The sequence below is a fragment of the Mus caroli genome, unplaced genomic scaffold (genome assembly GCF_978045245.1).
Source record: "Mus caroli unplaced genomic scaffold, Mus_caroli_1 scaffold_13, whole genome shotgun sequence".
NCBI lineage: Eukaryota > Metazoa > Chordata > Mammalia > Rodentia > Muridae > Mus > Mus caroli.
The window spans coordinates 27,917,517-27,940,000 of record NW_028227268.1 but is presented as its reverse complement, the minus strand read 5'-3'; the positions used below and the strand labels follow the sequence as shown (position 1 = coordinate 27,940,000).

Sequence of the window (22,484 nt, the reverse complement as noted above, 5' to 3'; positions counted from 1 at the left end):
GGGGAGCTTCGGGCACTTGGCTGCAGGGTAAGCAGAGGAGAAATGATCTCAGCAGAGGCTGCAAGGGCCTTCACTTCTCATGTGTGCCCCTATCCTGTGAGCCTCCCTGGAATCGACACTGGAAGAAGAGACGTTCACTGGTGGTGTCTGGAACCCAGTACTCCAGTTCAGATCTGGCTTCAGTCTATTGAACTGTGAGGCCAGAGGCCAGTTACTAAGCCTCTCTGAGTCTCCATTTTCTCATCTCTAAAGCGGATTTAGCAATACCATTTGTTCTTCACTTCGCTGGTGAGATAAGTCTTGTTATCACTGACAGGCAATATAAAATAACAACAAGAAAGAACTCAACTTAATAGCACGAAAGCCAGTGGTTCTTAACCTTTGGGTTTCGACCCTTTCAGGGGTCGAATGACCCTTTCACAGGGGTCTCTTGAAACCCTGGGAAAACACAGATATTTACATTATGATTCATAACAGTCGCAGGAATATGCTTATGAAGTATCAATGACAATAATTTTATGCATGAGGGTAACCACATGCATAAAGCTGAATGAAAGGGTTGCAGCATAAGGAAGGCTGAGACCCTCTGAGGAAAGCAATCCAATTGAAAGCGGGGTGTGATGGTGTTAGCCTGTGATTCCAGCACTTTGGAGGGAAGCAGAGGCAGGAAGCTAGCCTAGGAACTTCCATGGTTCGCCTGTTTCTGCCTCCCATCTCACCACAGGAGCCCTGGGATGTTACACACAAATGCTCTCATGCCCAGTTGTATGTGGGTCATGGGTTCAAAGTCAGGTCCTCGTATTTGTGCGGCGAGTGCTTTGCCTACAGAACCATCTCCAAACCTCTGAAATCCAACTTACACAGTAAGTACCTCACACCTGTTGGAGTAACCATTGTCCAAGTCAATGTGGAGAAAAGGGAACATGTGCACGCTGTGAATATAAATTAGTACAGCTACCACGGAAAACTATATGGAGGATATTCAGAAAAATCTAAAAATAGAATGACCATCTAATCCAGCAATTCTACTACTAGGTATCCAGACGAGGCCTGAAATCAGTATGCAGAAGAAACAGATGTACTCTCACACTCATTGAATCGCTGTGCACAATAGCAAAGTATCCAGCAACCAAACGGATTGTAAAAATGGGGTTACACAGATGGCTTAGTGGTTAAGAGCATGCAATACCCTTTTAAAGAGCCCTAGCTCAGTTCTCAGCATCGGGTGGCTCACAACTGCCTGTAACTCAGGTTCCAGGGGGGACATTACATGTTCTTCTGACCTCTTTTTTTTTTTAAAGATTTATTTATTTATTATATGTAAGTACACTGTAGCTGTCTTCAGACACTCCAGAAGAGGGCGCCAGATCTCGTTACGGATGGTTGTGAGCCACCATGTGGTTGCTGGGATTTGAACTCTGGACCTTTGGAAGAGCAGTCGGGTGCTCTTACCCACTGAGCCATCTCACCAGCCCTTCTTCTGACCTCTTAAGGGCATTGTTCTCTCTCTCCTCTCTCTCTCTCTCTCTCTCTCTCTCTCTCTCTCTCTCTCTCTCTCTCTCTCTCTCTCTCTCTTTCTCTCCCTCTCTCCCTCTCCTTTTTCTTATTCCATCTCTCCCTTGCTCTCTCTCTCAGTCTATATTTCTCTCCTCTGTGTCTCTCTCACACACATCCGCACACACATGCATGCATATATTTATAAGTAAAAATAGGAATAAAATTTTAAAAAAGAAATAGAACACATGGAACATACACACAGCATTCAGCCTTTAAAAGGAGGAAGGCCAGGAGATGGCTTAGTGATAAAATCCTTGCCACACAGATATGAGGGCCTGAGTCCAGATATCCAGCACCCATGTACACAAACCAGGTATGGTTGTGCACACCTGTAACTCTAGCACTGAGGTCAGGGGTGGAGACAAACATATCCCCCAAGTTTGCTGACAAGCCAGTCTAGACCATCAGTAAGCCCCAATTCCAGCCAGAGACCCTGTCTCAAAAGATAAGGTGGTGAACAATAAAGAAAGGCATCCAACACTGACCTCTGGCCTACACACACACACACACACACACACACACACACACACACACACACTCACACACACAAATACAAATAGTAAAAAATGGAAGAAAAAGGAAATCCTGTCACTGCCAACAACATGAGTGACCTTGAAGAAAAGGAGACTAAATAAAATAAGCCAGGCAAAGAGAAACGGGGTCCCCCATGACCACAATTTAGATTCTAGAAGTGCTGAATGAATAGAAGAGCTGAATTGTGGCTCATGGAGCTTGGGCTTGGGAGGCTGGGAAAGGGCAGCTATTGATCCAAGGGTACAAAATGTCAATCAGAGCACAGGAACACACCGATGGTAGCATGGTGCTGACAGCTGGCAATGGCCTAATGGTGGTGGCAGTGGGTGTTTAGTTTGGTTCTTTGGTTGGTTGGTTTGGGGGGGGGTTGTTGTTGTTAATTAGTTAGTTAGTTAGTTTGTTTGTTTATTTGTTTGGTTTGGTTTGGTTTTTCTTTTTTTTTTAAGATTTATTTATTTATTATATGTAAGTACACTGTAGCTGTCTTCAGACACACCAGAAGAGGGAGTCAGATCTCATTACAGATGGTTGTGAGCCACCATGTGGTTGCTGGGATTTGAACTCTGGACCTTGGGAAGAGCAGTCGGGTGCTCTTACCCACTGAGCCATCTCACCAGCCCTGGTTTGGTTTTTCAAGACAAAGTTTCCTCTGTGTAGCCCTGACTGTCCTGGAACTTACTCTGTAGACCAGGCTGGCCTTGAACTCAGAGAACCACCTGCCTCTGCCTCCCTGAATGCTGAGATTAAAGGCATGCGCCACCACCACCCCACCTAATGTGTTTTTTGAATTTGCAGAGTAGACTTTAAATGTTATGAAATAAAAAAGTACATGAGGTGCTATATGCGTTAATTAACTTAATAACGTCATTCCATATTTGCACGCATTAAATACCACATTCTACTACATAAATGTATGCAATAATTTGGTCGCTCAAAGCAAAGTCTTAGCCAGTTGATGTGGTGGTGGTGCACAACTTTAATCCCAGCATTCTGGAGGCAGAGGCAGGTCAAGCCCTGTGACTTCAAGGCCAACCTGGTCTACATAGTGAGTTCCAGACAGCTAGAGTGACATAGTGAGACTCTGTCTCAGAAAACCAAAATACACAAAGCCTTGGCTCGGGGATGGTGTACATCTTTTATCCCAGGACTCTGGGAGACTAGGGCAGGAGGATCATGTGTTCAAAACCAGCATGGGCTACATAGTGAGACTCTTTCGAAATGCCAAGTAAAATAGCAACGAGTTAAAGGTACAGATTAGAAATAAACAGGAAGGAAAGGACTTTGCAAGCACAGGCTGACTCCAGTCTCCCACAGGAGAAGCTGCCTCTATCAGCTCTGCCATTCATTTCAGTCATCTGAGACTGAAGTCCTCATCTCTAAAATGGACACAATGATGGTTCCTCTCGCACAGTAGTGGAGCAGTAAAGGTCAGTTACATTCACCATACCTGCAGCAGATTCTAGCGTCTGAATAAACATAGAGGAGAAATGTGTATCCCACCCTTGCTCTGCAGAAAAGGGTCCCGAAAGGCTAAGTCCTGCCCAAGGTCACAAGAGAACAGTACAGGCTGGTTTAGAATGATCTTTTTTTAACCTCCATGGCTAAGACTTTCTGACACATATCTGCTCCATCCAGCCCATGTTCCAGCACTGTCTCCTTGGACCTGCCTGCCGTCAGCCCCTCTTCCTGCTGTCCTGCTAATCTCCCGCCAGTGGGGCAGTGGCATGCATTCTCTTACCGGTGATTTCATCTCATGATGGGCAGCTCCAGGCTCAGCGGATCCACTGCTACTGGTGCGGCGAGAGCCAGAGCCCAGTGCTTCCCCCACACCTGTGCTGGAGCTCTTGGGCAGTGACATCGGTGTAGCAGCTGTGTGGATGATGAGAGGCGGCAAAAGGCTCTTTCGTAGTTCTGCGTGTTCTCCCAAGGCCACCACTGCAAGAGGAGAGGGGATTCTGAGTCCATCCCGGCTGGTCCAAAGGCCAGAGGCTGCACCCTCAGGACCACTACTCACAGGCTAAGCGCTTCTTCCTGTCCCCATCACCATCCACACTGGGCGAAAAGAAATCAGGCTCTGACTCAGACTTGGTGGCATCTCCCTAGGGTCAGGGAACAGTGGGCCATTAGGACCCTGGCCAGGTAGGTGTCGTCAGCATGGGCCGAGGCTCCCTCTCTTCACACGAACACACCACACACAGACCACAAAAACCAGCAACCACGATATGAGGCATGCATGGGGACAGGCCAGACCACCCAGGCTGGGGGCCTGGGGCTTCCCATGGCTGACGCCTCTACTTCCCACCAGCCAAACCTTAGGAAAGGCCATGGAGAATCCAAGCCCACCACGGCACAAGCAGCCTGGCTGGACTGGCAGCAAGACTAGTTCAGGGGAGAAGGGGTGGCTGAAAGGGGTGAGACCAGGGTGAGGTGGCCACTACAGCCCCAATTCTAAAACCCTACTCAAGGTCCTTTCCCTTCTCCTCAGGTTGTCCCTCCCTGAACTTCAAACCTATGGATCTGTGAAGGAAACAAGAAGACCCAAGCCAGAGCGACTTCGCACAAAGATGCCACTTTGGTCCCTTGACCTCTGACCTCTGACCTCCACCTTCCCCAAGCCGCAGCTCCGTCCTGGCCCCATTTCTATTTCTCTCTCTTGTCTCTGGGATAGGTTTTTTTTTTTTTTTTTTTTTACTTCCTTCTTAGCAGGTCAGTAGGTTTCCCAGTAATTATACACTTCTCCTTAAGAAGTTATTAAAAAAATACTTGATTGCTACTTTTGATAAGGGCATAAATATTGGATAATTGGCATCTCAGGGGATCACTTTCATTAACTCAGTTTACATCCCCTAACGAGGTCTTTAATTATCAAGTAGGATCTCCAGGGGACTGCTAGGGATGCATAGCACTATGGGGTCCCATGGGAAGCCTGGCTTTGCCCCAAATTCTAGTGTCAGTGCAGGAAAAAAACAGAAAACAGGTTTGGCATGAGGGGCCAAAAGGAGGGACATCCTCTGAGATGGCTGGTGGGGTTTAAATCGAGGACTGGTGGTCAGACACTTAGAGGTGCACTTAAAAATCTTGGTTACATCATAACAAGGAATATACACCCTCCTTACATCCTCCAAGGACTTGTACTGAGGTGAGGTGTCTGTGGGGTCTCCAGTGGGGGCTCAGGGCAATGAGCGAAGGGCAAAAGAGCAAGAGAGTAAGTGAGGGAGCATGTTCTATGACCACAGGTCTTCACTCCACTGAGGCCGAATGTTTCAGACTCCAACGGGACCCAGATGCAGGCAGGCAGGCACACATGCGGTGCCCACAGACATGTGCACATAGAGGATTCTAAGTCCCTTCCTTCTCTGGCCCATCCACAGGCCCGGCAGAGATGGGAATGTGCCCTCTGCGGGTTGATGTGGGCAGAGGCAAAGAGCCTCCTCCCTTCTGTGTCCTCAAGTGCGGGGAAGGGACTTAAAATCAAAGCAAACCCCACGACACCAATAACCACCACGGCGGACCACAGGTTGCACAACACCTGAGCATGAACACAGGAACACAGAGACACAGGGGCAGCGTGGAGGGGGCACTGGGCACAGGGGCATGCCGACTCGTGATCGCATACCTACCCCCTGGGAGTTGACAGGCAGCTGAATACAGCTTAACTGTCCACTCGTATCTTCCCGTTTGCCGATTTCCTACAGGGAGAGGGGGAGGCAGGGGAAGGCTGCTCTTCACAGGCTCTCACGCCTTCAAAGATCAGCAATGTCCCAAGAAGACCAAGAAAAGGAAATGAGAGACACGGGGTGGGGAGAGTGGGACAGGACAGCCTTCCAGAATTCAGCCTTGGGCCCCCAGGCCCGAATGAATCTGAAGGGTGAAAGCAAAGGCCACAAAGATGAGAGCAGGTCAGGGAGGATCGAGTCTTCCGGTAGTCCTTGTAAGAGTGGTCACTGTGCTTCTCTGTGGGACTAGGAATCACAACCATGGCCTTGACTGTGCCCGGCAAGTGTCCTACCATTGAATTCCATCCACAGCCCTTGCCTTTTTGAGACAGGGTCTCACTCCATGGCTCAGACTGGAATGGAACGCATGATCCTCTTGCCTCTGCCCTCTAAGCACTGGGGTTATAGGTGTGTGCCACCATACCCAGCCTTAAACTGCTTATGGCCAGAGCTCACTTCCTTGCAGAGTGGAAGATGGCATCGTTACAGGCATCTTCCAGGGCAGGCACCTGAGGTCAGAGAAGTTAATGCCACTGCCCCACACAGTGCAGAGTCAGTGACAGTGGGCTGTGCCCTACTTCTCCAGCTGAGAACATAACCTCCCTTCTCTCTCTGCTTTGAGGCATTTGTGTGGGAATGGACAGCAAGGGTAAGGGATGGTAGAGAGGATAGCAAGGAGAAGTGGATAAAGGTGGGCACAGGGCCTTGATGAGGAATGAAGTCACGCCTCGTCATCAATTCTAATCCTCTCAGCCCAAGTCCTTTCGAGTCAGAGTGGATGCATAGGCCCAGAGTTGGATGCGATGTGACAAGCAACAGTGGGAGCACGGCCATGATGTTGTTTAGTATCAATTAATGGCTACACACAGGGCCTGCTGCTTCCTCATCTAATTAAGTGCACGGATGACAAATATACAGGAATTCAAGGCACTACCCCCTGGGAATCAGGAAATCAACAACCAAGCAGGTTCTGCCCCGAAACCACCCCCTATCCACTCTGGGTAGGAGGTTGAGGCCAGCAGGAGATCTATCCCTTGAGTTCTCCTGCTAGACTCCCTCAAAACAGGACAGCTACTTCTTCCACTGAGGTGGGTCATTCATAGATACAAAACAGTATTTCAGGCCATCACAGCCCCCAAACCGGACCATGGGGTTTACTGAAACCCCACAGTGGTAAGGGCAGGTGGCTAATGATACCCCACATGGGACAGTGGAGTTGGTCCAACCCCTCAGGACCACAGCTTCACCCCACCCATGGAGGAGGTCTAACCTCAAAATCCTTTTTCTATCGCACACCATACCTAAAGCAATCCAGCCCTTGAAGGGCACCAGGCCCTAGGTGACACTCTCCAGCAAGGACACTTACACTATAAAGGGTTAGGAAGGGATCTCCTGTGAGGCCCTTGTCAATCCTTCCCATGCTGGGAAAGCTCTCAGGCCCCCAGCAGGGCCAGGGTGACCAGGCCAGACATAAGGGCCTGGCAGCTCTGTTCCCACACTCAGACATTGCTGCTGCCTAGCAACCAGGCCAGCTCAGCGGCACTCAATTTAACAAGGCGTCTGTGAAATCCGGTTAGTGGGGAAGGGGCCCCCTACACTGGACACCCCTAGGTCCACCATGGTGGATAGAGAAGAGATTATAGGCTCAGGAGCTTTCTGCTTCCCTCGGGAACTTATTTATTATTTATTTTTGCCTGAGAGTAAACTCGGCCGTCACCAATTGCCTTTGGGAGAGCCTGAAGAGACCCCATCCCCACTCAACCCTCACTTCAGCAGGCAGCTAGCAACTAAGTGCCAATCATGAGTCTCTTGGGAAAATCCTCTGGTACCTCTCAACTCTTCGGGTCCAAGGAAAACCTCAAAAAGGTGTCCTATTGTAAGGTGAGTGCAGACACCCCTCTGCCATTGAGAGAGTCCCACCCATCCCTAAAGCCTCCCCCAGGCATGCACTTCAGGCTGCCATGGCTGCCACCCAGCAGGGAGGAAATGTGATAATGGATAACTACTATACAATTAAAATGGAAGCTGAGAGAGGCCAGTGCAGGGTATATTCTTCTGTAGCCACCAGTGCCCAACAACCCCCCCTCCCCCCTCAGCCCAACCCGGCCCAGGGGGAACAGCCCTCCCTTGCAAGGCTGGGAAAGAGTCGGAAAATAGATTTTTGTTTTTCCACCGTGTGCTGGGTATTTATAGACAAGGCCGCAGCGGGAGTTTCCATCCGGGTCACCCAGCGAGAACTGGACCAAGAGCTTCTCTGGGCCCAACCTGGTGCATTTCTAGGTTGGGTCAACCTGCCCTGTTTGAGGTGCCGGGATGACGGGAGCTTGGGTGGGAAGGCAGGCAGAGCTGAAGGAGAAGGAGGTAGAATTTGGGGACAGAAAGTGTGCCCTGGCACAGCCGGGGCAGGATCAATGTAAATCAATATTAATTGATGACGCTGCCTGTGACGGAGGTGATGGAGTCTGGGCTGGAAATAGGACTCTCATCTCTGCCATGCTTGCAGCTAATTGGGCTCATTTCTCACCCTGGGCAGCTCAGTCCTGCCTGGGGCCCTGGTGGCATCTTCATCGGCTCAGCCTGCTCTCTGATGACTTGCGCACAAACCTCCCACACCCCTCAGCCCAGATGGGTCCTCCCCAGATGTCCCATAAAAACCCATGCTCTAGGGTCCAGCTACATAGGTCCTCAAATTTGACTTGCCTTTCTGGGAAAGGACCCAGCTGACTGGAAGAGAATCTTATAAGTTGCCAACTTATAACCCACACAGCTTTCTCACCCCTGATGGCGGGTTTTATAAGACAGTGCACCTCCCACCCCAAGCCCACCCTGGCTTCATCCAATGGTTACTGCCTACAAGGTCTTTCAGGCCTCATAATCAGCAGCGGAGGGAAGAAGAAGCAGGCATCCCTCAGTAGGGTGAGATAGACAGGGCAGGGGGTTACCTCTGCCTGGAAACCCTCCACGAGAATGGCGACAAGCAGGTTAAAGAGCACGTAGTTGCCAAAAGTCATGAGGGCAATGAAGTAAAGAGCAGCCCAAGATGATGTGGAGGCCATGCCATTGTAGAGGACTTTATTCCAGTCTTCCTGAGTCAGAATCTGCGGGCAGGGGACAGGAGTCAGGACTCGACTGGACACCCAACTTCCCCGACTCACCCCTGCCCTGTGACCCTCAAACCTGAAAGACAGTGACAATGGCCCAGAGCAGGGAGTCAAAATTCTTCCGGTCTGGCAACGTGTCCCCATCCCGTTCAGATGCGAACTTGCAACCGAAGAGGTGCATGCCCAGGATGCTGGAGACACAGGGAGTCGCAGACAGGGTCAGGGTGGGTCCTGGGATCCTGCCCCTAGCCCCACCCCACCCCTGCCAGCCGTGTGCTCGCTCACCTGAAGATGAAGATGAAGAGCATGAGCAGCATGCAGAAGGTGGCCACATTGTCCATGGTCTTCATGAGCACCACGAGCTGCCGCTGCAGTGCCGGCAGGAAGCGAACTAGCTTCAGCACCCGCATCAGGCGGAAGGTCCGCAGCACCGACAGGCCACCTCCCTGCTGGCCCACAATCTCCCACACGCTGTGGGAGGCAGGCAGCCTGAGTCCCTGCACCCCGTTACCCCTGACTTCCCTTTCTGAGGACCCATTGGTGACATCTGAGACTCAGCTGCCCTGCCCTGCCCAGCCCAGATCGGAGAAGAGTCGTGCACAGCCCTTCTGGCTTCAAAGGAGCTGAAAATCCCGGTGACAGACAGCTCCAGCTCTCTTGACCCTCCACTCCCCGCCAGAGATCATCACATCCTGGCAGCAGGCACCCTCTCCCTAAATCCTGCCATAGCTAGAGCATCAAGTTATAGAATATTTGCTTTGTTCTCTTCTAATGAAATCTAAAGCCAATTCCAGAAACCAATAAAGGAGTTCTGGCCCTGGGCCGGGGTGGGGTGGGGTGGGAGGGATGGAATTCTTTCCAGGTCGTGGAAACCCTAAAGTAAGTTGCTGGGCGTCTGAGTCGGTTTCCAATCACTTTGCAAGAGGGGAAGCAGTCTGTATCTCTTCCTCCGACTCCACTTGAGAGCCAGCTCTCCAACCCTCATCCACCCCAGGCCTGGGTAGGGTCGAGAATGAGAGGAAGATGCAGGGAAAGCAGGCGGAAAAGGGGCACAGGCTCTAGGAGAGCAAGGTGAGGCCCAGAGAGAAGGTCAAAGCCATCCCTGCCGGCCCTCTTTCAGACAGAAGCAGAGAGGGGCAGTCATACCTGATGACCACAATGACGCCATCAAAGATGTTGTAGGGATTCTTAATGTAGCCGAAGGGACCATAGACGAGCAGCTTCAGCAGCATCTCCAAGGCAAAGAGACTGGTGAAGACGATGTTGCTGATTTCCAGGGCGTTGGTGAGCTCCTCAGGCTAAAGGGTAACCAGGTATGTAGCAGCAGACTCACCCCCAAGCCCCACATCCCAGACATCCTGAACATGGGGCCCCAGGGAGAGGAGGTGCAGAAATGGCAACCTCAGGGAGTATCTAGGAAAAAGGGCATTCAAATACAGCCATCCTGGGAAAGGGACACACGGACCCCAAGGCTGGATCTCAGATCCTGAGACGACAGATTTCTTTAGGGGTGGCAGTGTAAATTCTTCTGTCTCTCCTGGGAGGTCTAAGACTTTCCAGTCCCTGTACTGAGGCCCAGGCCACCAAGCTAATCCTAAATGACATCAGAGGGCTATAGCCAAGGCTTAACACGCACACCCAGCCCTGTAGCTCCACATAGCCATACAGATCGCTCCACAGCTACTCCGTGCGCCTGACAGCCTGCTTCAAACGTCAGAGGCTATGCGTGTTTCCTCATAGACACACTGCAAGTGTGCGCGCTCCTGGGCACCTATGTGTTAATAAGCAGGAGGGAGGGCCCCAGAATGAGGATGCATCTGCAGCTTGTGCCTGATGGTATCTGAACTAATCCTCAGCCCATCCTGTCACTCTGCCATTCCGTGACCTTCAGTAAGATTCCCAACTTCTCTGGCCAACTGTAAAACACCGGAGGTAATTCCTTTTATGTTCCTACCCAAGGTCTGGGATGGGAGCAGGGGTGCATCCTAGCGAGGCCCTCGGAAGAACAGATGACAAAAGCCATCTCATCTGTCTGTTCCAGCTCACTAGTCTCCTTCCCTCCAGTACAAAGTGCCTGCTGTATGCCTAGCAATGTACCTGGCATTGAAAGAGCTGCAGAAACACGCCTCCCAAGAGCCCTGTGTCTAGCTAGAAACAAGTTGTATACTTACTAAACAGCTGAATAACCACAAGGGACCTTAGAACCTGCCTTGGTGCCAAAATAAATGATCCAGACAGAAAATGTGGAAGTTCAGGACAAGAAGATGGGGGCGGGGTGTGATGCCGAGAAAGGCTGTAGAGAGAGAGAGAGCATTTGTAATGAACTCTGAAGGGTGAGTGGGTCTCCCAGAAGAGCCCTGGGGAGGGAGGGTTGGTTAAGAAAGAGGAGCTATGACTCTGTCTGGGGGAGAAGGGAGAGGCGTGTCCTGGCTGAGGGCTGGAGTGCAGGTAGGGATGTGATTACCTCAATGGAGTCACTGCCCACCTGACAGGTGAACTACAACCTGGAAGTCCAAGGTGCATAATAGCTGCCCAAGAAGCTGAGTTAAAAGAAACAGCCAAATGAGGCTCTTGTTCCATCAGACAGACACCTCCTCCTGTTTACCCAGATGACTCGTCTGGCTGTCCAAGCGTGGAGCCAGGTCCTGGGAGCAACCAAATGTATCCTAATGTCCCCGATCTGTGTGACCAGGCGGGGGTGGGGTGGGAAAGGGGGAGGTTAGAGAGCTGGAAGGAAAGGGCCTCTCCCTAGTGGGCTGGGACACTGGGGTTGGGGTGGGGGGAGCACAGTAGATACACTCTCAGCTCGCAATGGGATTCTTCCTAAAGGCAGGTCTGGCTAAGCAGCTATTGGGGGAACTCTTTCAGTCCTCCACTGCTCTGGCAGATCTTAAGCAAGTATTTGATTCACAAGCTCCGAATGGAGGCACAAGAGGATGCTACTACCAGATCTAGTTAATAGGGCCACGCTGAGACAGGACCTTTAGCCCCTCCAGTATTGGCACAGTGCAGAAGGCAGGGAAAAGGCCTTTGTAAGTGCAGATAAAGCCCAGGGCTCAGACCTCCTCTGACCCTACTCTGCACTCCAAAATCCAGTTACCAAGGAGCCATTGTCAGTGAGCTTGCCCCACTTACGCAACTCCCTTACCCAGCCTTCCACCCTGGGCTCTGAACACACTGCTACTGTGCCTCATAGGTCGCTGGCTCTTGGTAGGCTTCTCCTGACATTCACCTAAAAACCTTCCTCTGCCTATGCTACAGAAAAAGCTAAGAGATAGCAGGAATGTGCTCTAAGGCAGAGGGCAGGAAGAACCAGAGAAGGAGCCCAACTTCACATCACTGCAACCCCAATAACCCTTAGCAATGAGGATTGAGATCAAAGCCACTGAGACAGTAAGGGACCCGTGAAACCAGACATCTGATGGACAGAGCATGTGACACACCTCCTAGAGACTTGTGGACTTGTGTGTAACCATAAGCCCACATGAGGTGCACTTACAACGGGTGGATTTTATATCACAGCCAGTATACAAATTGGGTATCTCCAATCGAAAATCCAAAATCTGCAACTTCCTGAGTAGCAACATGATGCTCAGAGTGGACATTCCTGCCTGACCCATGTGATAGGTCATAATTAAAACAAGTGTCCTAGCTAGGCACGGTGGTATACACCTTCAACCCCAGCAGAGGCAGAGGCAGGTAGAGTCGAGGCCAGCCTAATCTACATAGTCTGTTTCAGGCTAGCCAGGGCAAAACCCCTGTTACAAAAACAAAACCACAAAATGAGACAAAACCGAAGCACATGTTACATAATTTGTGAACCAGGCAGTGTGGGTAAAGGAGAACACATGAACCATCAATGAACCCTGCCTAACGTATCTTATCATGTCCATAGAAATACTCCCAAATCTAAGACATTTCTGGTCTCAAACATTTTAACTGAATATAAGACAATTCAATCTGTATTTCAAACAATAAAGATAATTCAGTTTGTAGTACTAAGAATCTAAATGCACAAGCCTCTTGCAAGCCGCTGAAAGCATAGTACCTTTCAAGAGCTTTTTTGAGAGTTAACAAAAACAAACAAACAACAGGGGAAGGTCTCCCTATGTATTCCAGGTTAGCCTTGAACTGACAAACCTGGCCCACCATGCCCTACTAGCACCACATCACTGATATGGATTTGCATCAACAGTGGTCCCTAACGGAACAGCTACTGCGTGTACAAAAGTTTCATTCAGCCGGAAGTAATCCTCGGAGTTCTAATCAATCCGCATAGGCAGTAGCCTCGGGGCACATACAAACGCAGCTTATCAGTACATAGCAAAGGGCTCAGGGAGAAGGCCTGTGCAGGGGACTCCTGGAGGGCTGTACCATTGATCTTCACCAGAGGGAGAGGCAGAAAAGGCTGAAGATCCCAGCCCACTCTACCCAGCAGCTTTGGAGAAGCTAGGGTGCCTGGTACAGGGAGACTGTGCACTAAGCACTTGTCTCAGCCTTGCCACTCTCCTGCACACACATAAGGGATAGGCCTCTGCTTCTTCCAGAACCCAATATTCCATCCCCTGGCGATCTATGGAAGAAGAGGAAGAAGGAGGAGGAGGAGGAGAAGGAGGAGGAAGAGGAGGAGGAGAGGAGAAGGAGGAGGAGGGAGGGGAGGAGGAGGAAGAGAGAAGGGGGAGGAAAAGGAGGAAATACAGAATTAGAAGAGGAGGAGGAAGAGGAGGAGGGGAGGAGGAAGAGGAAGAAGAAGAGGAGGAGGAGGAGGAGGAGGAGGAGGAAGAAGAAGAAGAAGAAGAAGAAGAAGAAGAAGAAGAAGAAGAAGAAGAAGAAGAAGACAACGACAAAGAAGAAGACGAAGATGAAGCAACAACTTCTTTTTCTTTTTTTTCTCCACAAAGCCAGATCTGTCCAAGTTACTAAATCAGAGGCTGGGAATGTTTTGCCAACATAGGACAACACAGGTCACTTTCTTAGTAACAAGGTTGCCCCAGGGACTGCAGCCGCAATTCTGGCCACGCAAACGGGCAGAGGTGGAGACATGTTCTGCTATAACCCAGCACTGCGCCAGTGGACTACAGACTTCCCAGAGCTCATTTCTTCTCTACTCGGCTGGGCGCGGTGGCACACACCTTTAATCCCAGCACTCGGGAGGCAGAGGCAGGCAGATTTCTGAGTTCGAGGTCAGCTTGGTCTACAAAGTGAGTTCCAGGACTGCCAGGGCTACACAGAGAAACCCTGTCCCAAAAAACAAAAACAAAAACAAAACAACAAAAACAAACAAACAAAAAAACCCCTCTCTACTCAACCTTTGTTCAACCAAACAAGGGGTGGAGGGACAGGAGGTAGCCTGGAGAAACTGAGGCTTGGAGACATGTGGGAACTTGATGGAGGGTACATGGCTTCTTTGGAGAAGGCTTTGAGCACACTTCTCATGATACCACTCCTGCTACACTCTGAGAGAGGCCCACACAGAACACACACAGCCCCTGTGGCAGGGTTCCACATGACACATAGCCCCTGCTCAAATCCCTGGCTTCAAATCCCTTCAAATCTTCAAATCTCTGGCTAGGTACTCACTGCCATTCCTATGCCATTCCATGTCGGGACCCAGTAGATATGTGTGAGGGCCTCTGCCCCTGAGACCCAGGCCTCTGCTCTGTGCTGATGCTAGCTGTAGTCCTTTCTTCCTCATCTCCCAGCCTGCCCTCCTCTTGACCATTACTTTGTAGCAACTATAACCCTAGGTCAGCTGCTTGCTACTATAACATCTCCCTTGACTGTGCTTTAAGTGCCCTCTGCACTCTTGATACAAAAATGGGACTCAACCCGAAGACAGTAGACTGAGTCTGTCTGCCGGCTCTGTGTCTGTCTATCTATGTGACCTTGGGCACATCCCTCAGCAGCCTGGACCTCCTGGGACCTCTTGTGTCAGACAGAAAGCTACCCCCTTGTGATGAGACGACTCTACAGAACCAGTGAGTTCAAGCCCGTGAAGACTTGAAGCTCAGGACCAGGCTCAGGTGGCCCTGTGGGTGCGGACAGCTCTCAAAAATGTGACAGGGCAGACCATCTGCAAGCTACATCTCAGCAGGAGAAAAAGCTAGCATCAACATGAAGCTTCAAGCCAGCTTTAGTCAATGGGCCAGCGCAGGCAGGGGCACTGGGGAAGAGTAGCCATGGAAAACACCCCCATCTGCATGCAGCAGTAGTACAAGAGGCAGAGGAAGGAGTGTGTGTGTCTGCGTGTGTGTGTGTGTGTGTGTGTGTGTGTGTGTGTTTGGGTGGGTGTGGGGATCATACTCGAGACCCCAAACCTAGTGAGTGAGATGAAGGATGAGGTTGTGAGACACCCCCCCCCCCCCGAGAGTGGCCTCCAGCCACAACCAAAGCTGGACCAGCCTTGGCCCACAACACTGCCATTGATGCTTCTGAAGGGAGGGAGGAGATGTGCAGGGCTGTGTATTAAGGAGATTAATCTGGCTGCAGGGGTGGCGGCATGCAGATGGCTTGGAGGGGAGATGAAGACCAATTAAGAGATACTGCAGCTGTCCCGGCAGGAGGCCCGGGAGCCGGTTCTGACAGACAGTGATGCGCTTTTCCAAGGGAAAGGTGGAGAAGCCAGAGCTAGAGCTAAGAGGAGGCTGGGTCGAGCCACTCCAGGCTTCCTATGTCTCATGCCCATCTCCTCAGCCCCTGGCAGCTCTACCAATGCTAAAAGATTCCGCTCACCAATCTGGACTCCTCAGCTAACCTCAGCCCTGTGTTGGCTGTTCCCAACTTCCAGGAGCTGGGGTCTAGGCAGGCTGCAGGGATGGATGAGGGTGTCTGAGTTAGGAGAGTATTCTGGAGGGTGTGAGAAGCCAGGGAGACAGGAGAGTGGCAAGGAATTCTTGAGCAATCTCACAGGCCAGCTGCATACAGATTATGGCTTTGCCCCTCCCTTCTCAGCCTCTCTGGCGGCACCTCTCTGCACCCCTCACCCCCAGAGCCCTCACTGTACTTCCTCTGTGCCCCTTAACTATCGATGGAGACAGCAGTCAGCCTTATCCTCTCCCCTGGCTCTCCAGCTACTACAAGTTTCCCAAGTGAATACAAGCCAGGTAGGCTTAGCCTTGCCAGTGTTGGCTCAGCTTCAAGACAGACAGCCCCAGCCCCTGCCACTTAAAATGCTGGAGCCTGGAGCCTGGCACGATGGCCCATGCCTGTAATCTCAGTACTTAGGAAGTAGCTGGAGAAAGAGCTCAAGGTCACTGTGGCGACAGCTACATTTTCAGTTCTAGGCCAGTCCAGGCTACAAGGTAACCCATCTTTTACCAAAAGAAAGAAAGAAAAAAAAAAAAGGGGGGAGGGGAGGATGGGAGGGCTGAGAATAGAGAGTGCTTGCCCAGCAGTGTGGAGCCTGGGTTTGATTCCCAGCATGTGACATTGGAGACAGACACTTGTAACCCCAGTCCTCAAGAGGCTGAGGCAGGAGTACTGCCACAAATGTGAGGCCAGCCTGAGTTAGACAGTGAGTCTAGGCCAGCCTGGGCTACATAGTGAGAGACTCTCAACAAGAAGGGAAAAGGGATGGGAAGGAAGGAAGCAGGGGATGAGGGAGGGAGGGGGACTCTGTTCTGCTCCTCATCCTCCTGGCCAACCTCTGACTGCTGAAGGCTACACTCACACTATGGACTTCAGACGACTCCTGCTGAGGAGGTCCCTGGTTTGGGTGAGTCCCTGTGTTCCGGGCTCTCTGCTGTCTCCTGAACCACGGAGTGGAGTTGTCAGTCATGAACAAGGCTGTGCTGACCAAATAGTCCATGCCTGCTGGGCAGCCCCAGGGTTGTTCTATGCCTGATCCAAAGTTTCCTGTTCCCATGCGGAGCTTCCTTTCTGTCCCAAACTTGGTCACCCTTCAGTTCCTTCCTACCCTCAGCCTGCATCTTCGTCTCCCTTCCTCCCTCACCTGTACTAGGATCCCCTGTATCAGTGGACCCCATCATTTCCCATAAGTCTCTCTCCTGCTCTGCCCACATACAGGAATGTGCTCTCTGCACATTTACCTACAAGCCCTGGCCCCACCTCTCAAGGATCTTTCTAGTCCTTCTGGTAGTAATTGCCTTGGCTGCATCTAGCCAGGACTGGCCCCTCTTGCCCTGCACCTTCCTTGGCCTTAGGCAGCCATCTCCTGTCTCTCTAGGGGGCCCTCTAGATCAGTCACCTTCCCCTCAGCCAGAGTTCATTCTAGGCCCATGCCCTCCCCTTCCCGTGCGCCTTCCACCATCACCTCACTCCCCACCCTCCAGCTGTCACTGGAGTGTAGAGGACACTAACCAAGTGCCCTCCAACTCCCTGGCTCCTTCTTCAGACAGACAGCGCCTTCCTGATATCCCTCTCCGCGTGGCCCGCAGCCATCTCAAACTCAACACATCCAAAACAAACCCTTCACCTTCTCTTCGAATGTGCTCCTTCCCCCTCCCCCACTCCACCCGGACTGGAGATTCTGTCTTGGAAACCTCAGAGTTATCTGGGAGGCGTGCTTGCCTACCATCCATCCCGACAGTCAGGTGCCAGGGCTGAAGACCTGGCCAGTAGGATTGCAGACCTGCCCACCTTTGTTCTCTTTCACCCAGGCCCTTGGCATGAGGCTCTCCTGGCCTGTCATCTGAGTGATAGAGAGAGCTCCCTCCCCCCCACTTCCCCCAACAGGCCTGCACCTACTGGCAGCTCAGGCTCCCTTAGAGTCCTTGTCACATCCCTGTCACTCTCACCTTGATCACCTTGTACCTATATGCCACTCAGTACATTTCCAAGCTAGGCCGGCTGGATGGCCCCCCTCATCCTGCCCCTTTCTGATACCACCTCCCTCACCTGTTGTGGAGGTGTGAGTTCCTCTCCTTGTTCCCTGGAGTTCAGCTCCTGGTATTAGGCATGAACTGACATTGAAACAGAACAAGGGCACACTCTGCCTGGGTGTTCTGGCTCTGTCCCACCCTCTGACATTTTAGAATTCTCCCAGTGGGTTGTGCCCAAGATGTGCACTCATGAGGAACTGGGGAGTCCTAGAGCCAGGGGATCCCTGAGAGGACACAAGCACCCCTCAACCTTCTAGCTCCAGAATGGTCCTTTCTTACTTCCCTCATCCAAGACCCCTTGAAAATATGGGAGCAGGTCAGCCATCAAAAAATTTTCACCTAACATCTTGCTAGGCTGACAGTCCTAGCTCACTATCTGGAGAGCAAAGGCCAGGCCCAAGTAGAAGCCACCCATGAAGCTTTGCCCTCAAACACCACATTTGGAATAACTATGTGGCATGTCTGTGTCTGCGGAGAGAGTGCTCCCCAGCTTTCAACATAGCTGAAAAGGAGTGTGTGACACCCTTCAAGAGTACAGGAATGTCACATGTGGGCCCCACCCTCATCTCACCATCCCTTCCCTTACTGGGAGCCAACCTCCATCACTTATAAATAGAAACCTTCTCAGGACATACATCTTCAGTGACAAGATGGGTCCAGACACTGGTGACAAGCCAGATTGTTTCTATCCTGTCCTCTCTTGGCCTAAAAGGCCAACTACCCCAGACTTCTATTCTTCTTCAACTTCTCCAGCTCTATATGCTGCCATCTTGCTCTTTAAACAAAACATTTGCACCTGCCCTTACTGGGACTCATAACCAAGATGGAACAATTAGTCTGTGACTCCAAGACCACAACTCATAGAGAAGCCCCAAGTGGGACAACAGGGCACGGGGCCACTTCTTTTTAGAAAGATAAGAGTGGCCCCAGGTACATCTTGTCAAGGCCCTGCTCCTCCCCTCCCCCCCCCCAAAAGCCTGGGGTCATCTCTGCTCTGTCCTCTCCTGTTAGCTCCCTATTACGGAGTCTGAAGATTCAGCCACCTGTGGGCTCTCCCCAGTCCCTTTCTCTCCAGGAATAAAAACAAAGCATGCAGCAACCCCTCCTGTCTTTTTCACTTTACTCCATCATGACTTCAGGGAATCTTTTGATGAAACACAAACCTGCTTTTAAAAAAATATCTTTGCTAAGAACTTATCAGCATAAGCCAAACTCCTTCCCATGCCTCACAGGATCTGGCCTGAGTTTTTCCCAACCTAACATCTTGTCACTTGTTCATCCAGCCCATATCTAGTGACTCACTCATTCTGAATGCCTGCATTTAGTGTCCTTGATGCAGCTTTCGATGACCAGCTCAGAGTCTATCCCTTCCCTACTCCACGTGGCTATGGTGGGAGCATTTACCCACGGAAACAGGCCAATTAGGTTGAGCTTGTTTGTTTCTATAGAGCTAGAGTTTGAACCTAGGATCCAGGGCATGCTAAGCAAGCACTCAACTCTGGAGTTATATTCTCAGCTCTTCTTTACTCAAAAAAAAATTTTTTTTGAAGACTAGAGAGACATCTCAGCCGTTAAGAGCACTTACTGTTCTTGCAAAAGGACAGGTTTGGTTCCTAATCCCCACATGGCAGCTCAAAATCTTCTGTAACTCCAGTTTCAAGGGATCTTCTGACCTCCATGAGCTCTTCAACATACATACACAAATATCCACCCAATCACACACATATACATAAAATAAAATAGCTAAATGTTTAATGTTGTTGTTGTTACAGAATCTCAGTAAATATAGGCCAGGCTGGTTTTGAACCTTCAATCTTCCTGCTTCAGCTGGGATGGCCAGCACCATTAGGCCTCGCTTATTTTTTTTACTGAGGGCAACTTGTTAAACATTTATTAGCACCACTGTGCAACCCAACTCTGACACAAAGGATATGAATGTAGGATGGATGGGTGGATAGATGGATGAATAGATGAGAGGATGGATAGATGAATGGATAAATAGGTAGTGGGAGAATGGATGGATGGGGGTTTGGTGGGTGGATGGATGGAATAAAATGGAATGAATGGATGAGTGGGTGGATGGATGGATGGATTAGTAGGTGGGAGGATGGATGGATGGATGGATGGATGGATGGATGGATGGGCAGGTGGGAGGATGGATGGTTGGATGGATGGATGGATGGATGGATGGATGGATGGATGGATGGGCAGGTGGGAGGATGGATGGTTGGATGGATGGATAGATGGATGGATAGATGAGTGAGTTAGTGGATGGATGGATGGATGGATGGATGGATGGATGGATGGATGGGCAGGTGGGAGGATGGATGGTTGGATGGATGGATAGATGGATGGATAGATGAGTGAGTTAGTGGATGGATGGATGGATGGATGGATGGATGGATGGATGGATGGGCAGGTGGGAGGATGGATGGTTGGATGGATGGATGGATGGATAGATGGATGGGTAGATGAGTGAGTTAGTGGATGGATGGATGGATGGATGGATGGATGGATGGATGGATGGATGGGCAGGTGGGAGGATGGATGGTTGGATGGATGGATGGATGGATGGGCAGGTGGGAGGATGGATGGTTGGATGGATGGATGGATGGATTAGTGAGTTGGTGGATGGATGAATAAATAGAATATAATAGGAGGGATGGATGGATAATTCACCATCTGTACTCTCTGAACCACCCCCCTGGTGGCGAAGACAGGGTTCTTTGCTCATCCTATAGTCACAATGTCATTTTCTTGCTCAGGGCCTCCTTTTGTGTCCTTGTCCCTCTCACTAATCTTTCCGGCTTTTGTACCAATACTGCTAGCTAGTGGTTAAGGGCTAGGGGAATCAGAAGAGATTGGTGATGCGAACATGGTCCCAGCCTTGAGGGTCTTGGGGTGTAACAAGATGAAGTTCCCTCACGGAGAGGTAGGTGGAGGAGAAAGGTACCGTCTTCTGCAACAAAACTGAACAACAAGCAGGGGGAGCCTGGGGAGGGGAGGACTGGGACTGGACTCACACCTTCTCCAGGGCTCCCCAAGCTGATCAATACCAGAATTGATGGATACAATTGCTTCATTAAGAGCCCCATGGGGAAAGCAGGAGCCTGGAGCCCAAGAGCCACCACAGTAGCATCTGCAGAGCCTTCCTTCCAATCAGCCCCACTTCCCGTGCAGTCAGCTCCCTCTGAGTCCTGAGCTCCCCACCCCCACCCCCGCCCTGTCCTCCTTTGCATCTGGACCTCCATCTCTGTCTTCAGTGTCCTTCCTCTCTGCCTTCCTGTCCCTCTCTCCTTCCACACCTGTCCCCACCTTTTTTGTCCCCTTCTCCCTGGGTCTCAAGTTTGCCCTCTCTGCATCCTGCCCCGTTCCTGTTTCCCCTCTAAGCCCCTCTGCATCTCTCAGCCTTGCATCCATCCTTACCCTCCTACCCAGCACCCCCTTCAGCCTGCTTAGAGGCCCAGATGGCGGGACATTCACGCCACAGTGCCTGCAAGCACAGGACCATGGCAGCTTCTGGAGTTTTATGACACCCTCCCCATCCTCTGAGCTTGCCAGGCGGCAACCAGTCATCTGCCCAGCCTGCTGGGGACTCCCACTCACCCCCATGGGGCCTACATCAACCAGGTTCTAGGACAAACTTATCCCCTACAGCAGATGCTGTCAGCTTAGAATGAGGGCTTCCTATTACTGAGGGTTAAGGGGGAGCTAGGGTTGTCTCCTCTTTCCCCAGGAACGTGGCTAAGGAGATGCGGGAAGTACTTCAACTAATGGTTTTTCTTTCCTTTCCAAAGGGGCATCCTTCTTGACATCTAACTGAAAGCCCTCTTGCTGCAGCTTCATCTGCCTTCAGCCTGTCTGACTCAGCTTCTTCCCAGTGCAATCAAAGCCTCCACTAGCAGCATCTGGCCAGGCAGGGACTGTTGGATGCATCCCCCCAGGGGGAGGGGAGGGCATCAAAAATGTGTTCCCTTGGGAGAGAGGGACTAAACCAAAACCGGTGCTGAGTGAAACAGAGGAGGTGGCAGTTCAGGCTAGGGGATCCAAGGATGTAGAGGTCCTTGAGTCACAGAAGGGGGAAATGCTGTCCCCCACCCTCCCCCAGCCACCTGGCAGAGTAGAGCACCTCTCTGAGGGAGGCTGGCAGAACTGGCATGTGCATACATGCCCACACCCCACGCGGCCCAGACACAACACGCCCACCCAGTGCCATGCATGGCCACCCGTTGGCACTGCAGCCAGTGTGTGATTCCACACACACCTCGCTGACACTGGGGAAGAACCGTGCAAGGCATAGCTGTTCCACAGTGGGTTATTCAAGCAAGAGAGAATGGAGCCAATGGATGTGAAAAATGAAGGGGTGCGCCTGGCCAGACAGGGCAGTTCAAGAAAGAGCCAGATATCTGCTCATGACATTTCCAGGGTAGAGTTCGGTGGGGTGAGGGTACCAGGGTTCAAAACCCTCTGAAAAGTGAGCATTTTGCTGGCTTCACACCCTACCCCCACACCCAGCTCAGCCCATACTGGTTGAGACACTCCTCCACTCCTGTGCGACTGTCACAAGCTCTCGATGCCTCTGTGTCAGCATGGGGATGTGACAGGAGGGCTGCACATGCTCACTTCAGAACCAGAAAAGGTGAGAGTCCAATGGTCAACTCCCTCCCTGCTACCTCAGGGTGGCAAGACTTCTCAGATAAACAGCCAAAGAGACAATAACACAGAAGAACCTACAT

At 51.1% G+C, this 22,484-nt stretch overlaps 1 protein-coding gene across 17 annotated transcripts in view; it reads right to left on the bottom strand.

Moving 5' to 3' along the window:
- Cacna1g (calcium voltage-gated channel subunit alpha1 G) overlaps positions 1 to 22,484 on the bottom strand; it is a 66,041-nt gene that overhangs the window by 25,235 nt on the left and 18,322 nt on the right. For 9 of the 17 annotated variants that reach the window (XM_085829651.1, XM_085829654.1, XM_085829653.1 and 6 more), the window contains 8 exons: positions 10,055 to 10,206; positions 9,194 to 9,379; positions 8,985 to 9,099; positions 8,750 to 8,905; positions 5,712 to 5,780; positions 4,106 to 4,190; positions 3,830 to 4,026; positions 1 to 20 (listed from right to left, as the gene is read on the bottom strand). The exon at positions 1 to 20 is cut by the window's left edge and continues 412 nt beyond it. In XM_085829651.1, the coding sequence (XP_085685777.1) occupies positions 1 to 20; positions 3,830 to 4,026; positions 4,106 to 4,190; positions 5,712 to 5,780; positions 8,750 to 8,905; positions 8,985 to 9,099; positions 9,194 to 9,379; positions 10,055 to 10,206 (980 nt within the window). The remainder of the gene's footprint in view (positions 21 to 3,829; positions 4,027 to 4,105; positions 4,191 to 5,711; positions 5,781 to 8,749; positions 8,906 to 8,984; positions 9,100 to 9,193; positions 9,380 to 10,054; positions 10,207 to 22,484) is intronic. The other 8 variants (XM_085829658.1, XM_085829656.1, XM_085829661.1 and 5 more) reach the window with 1 other exon arrangement.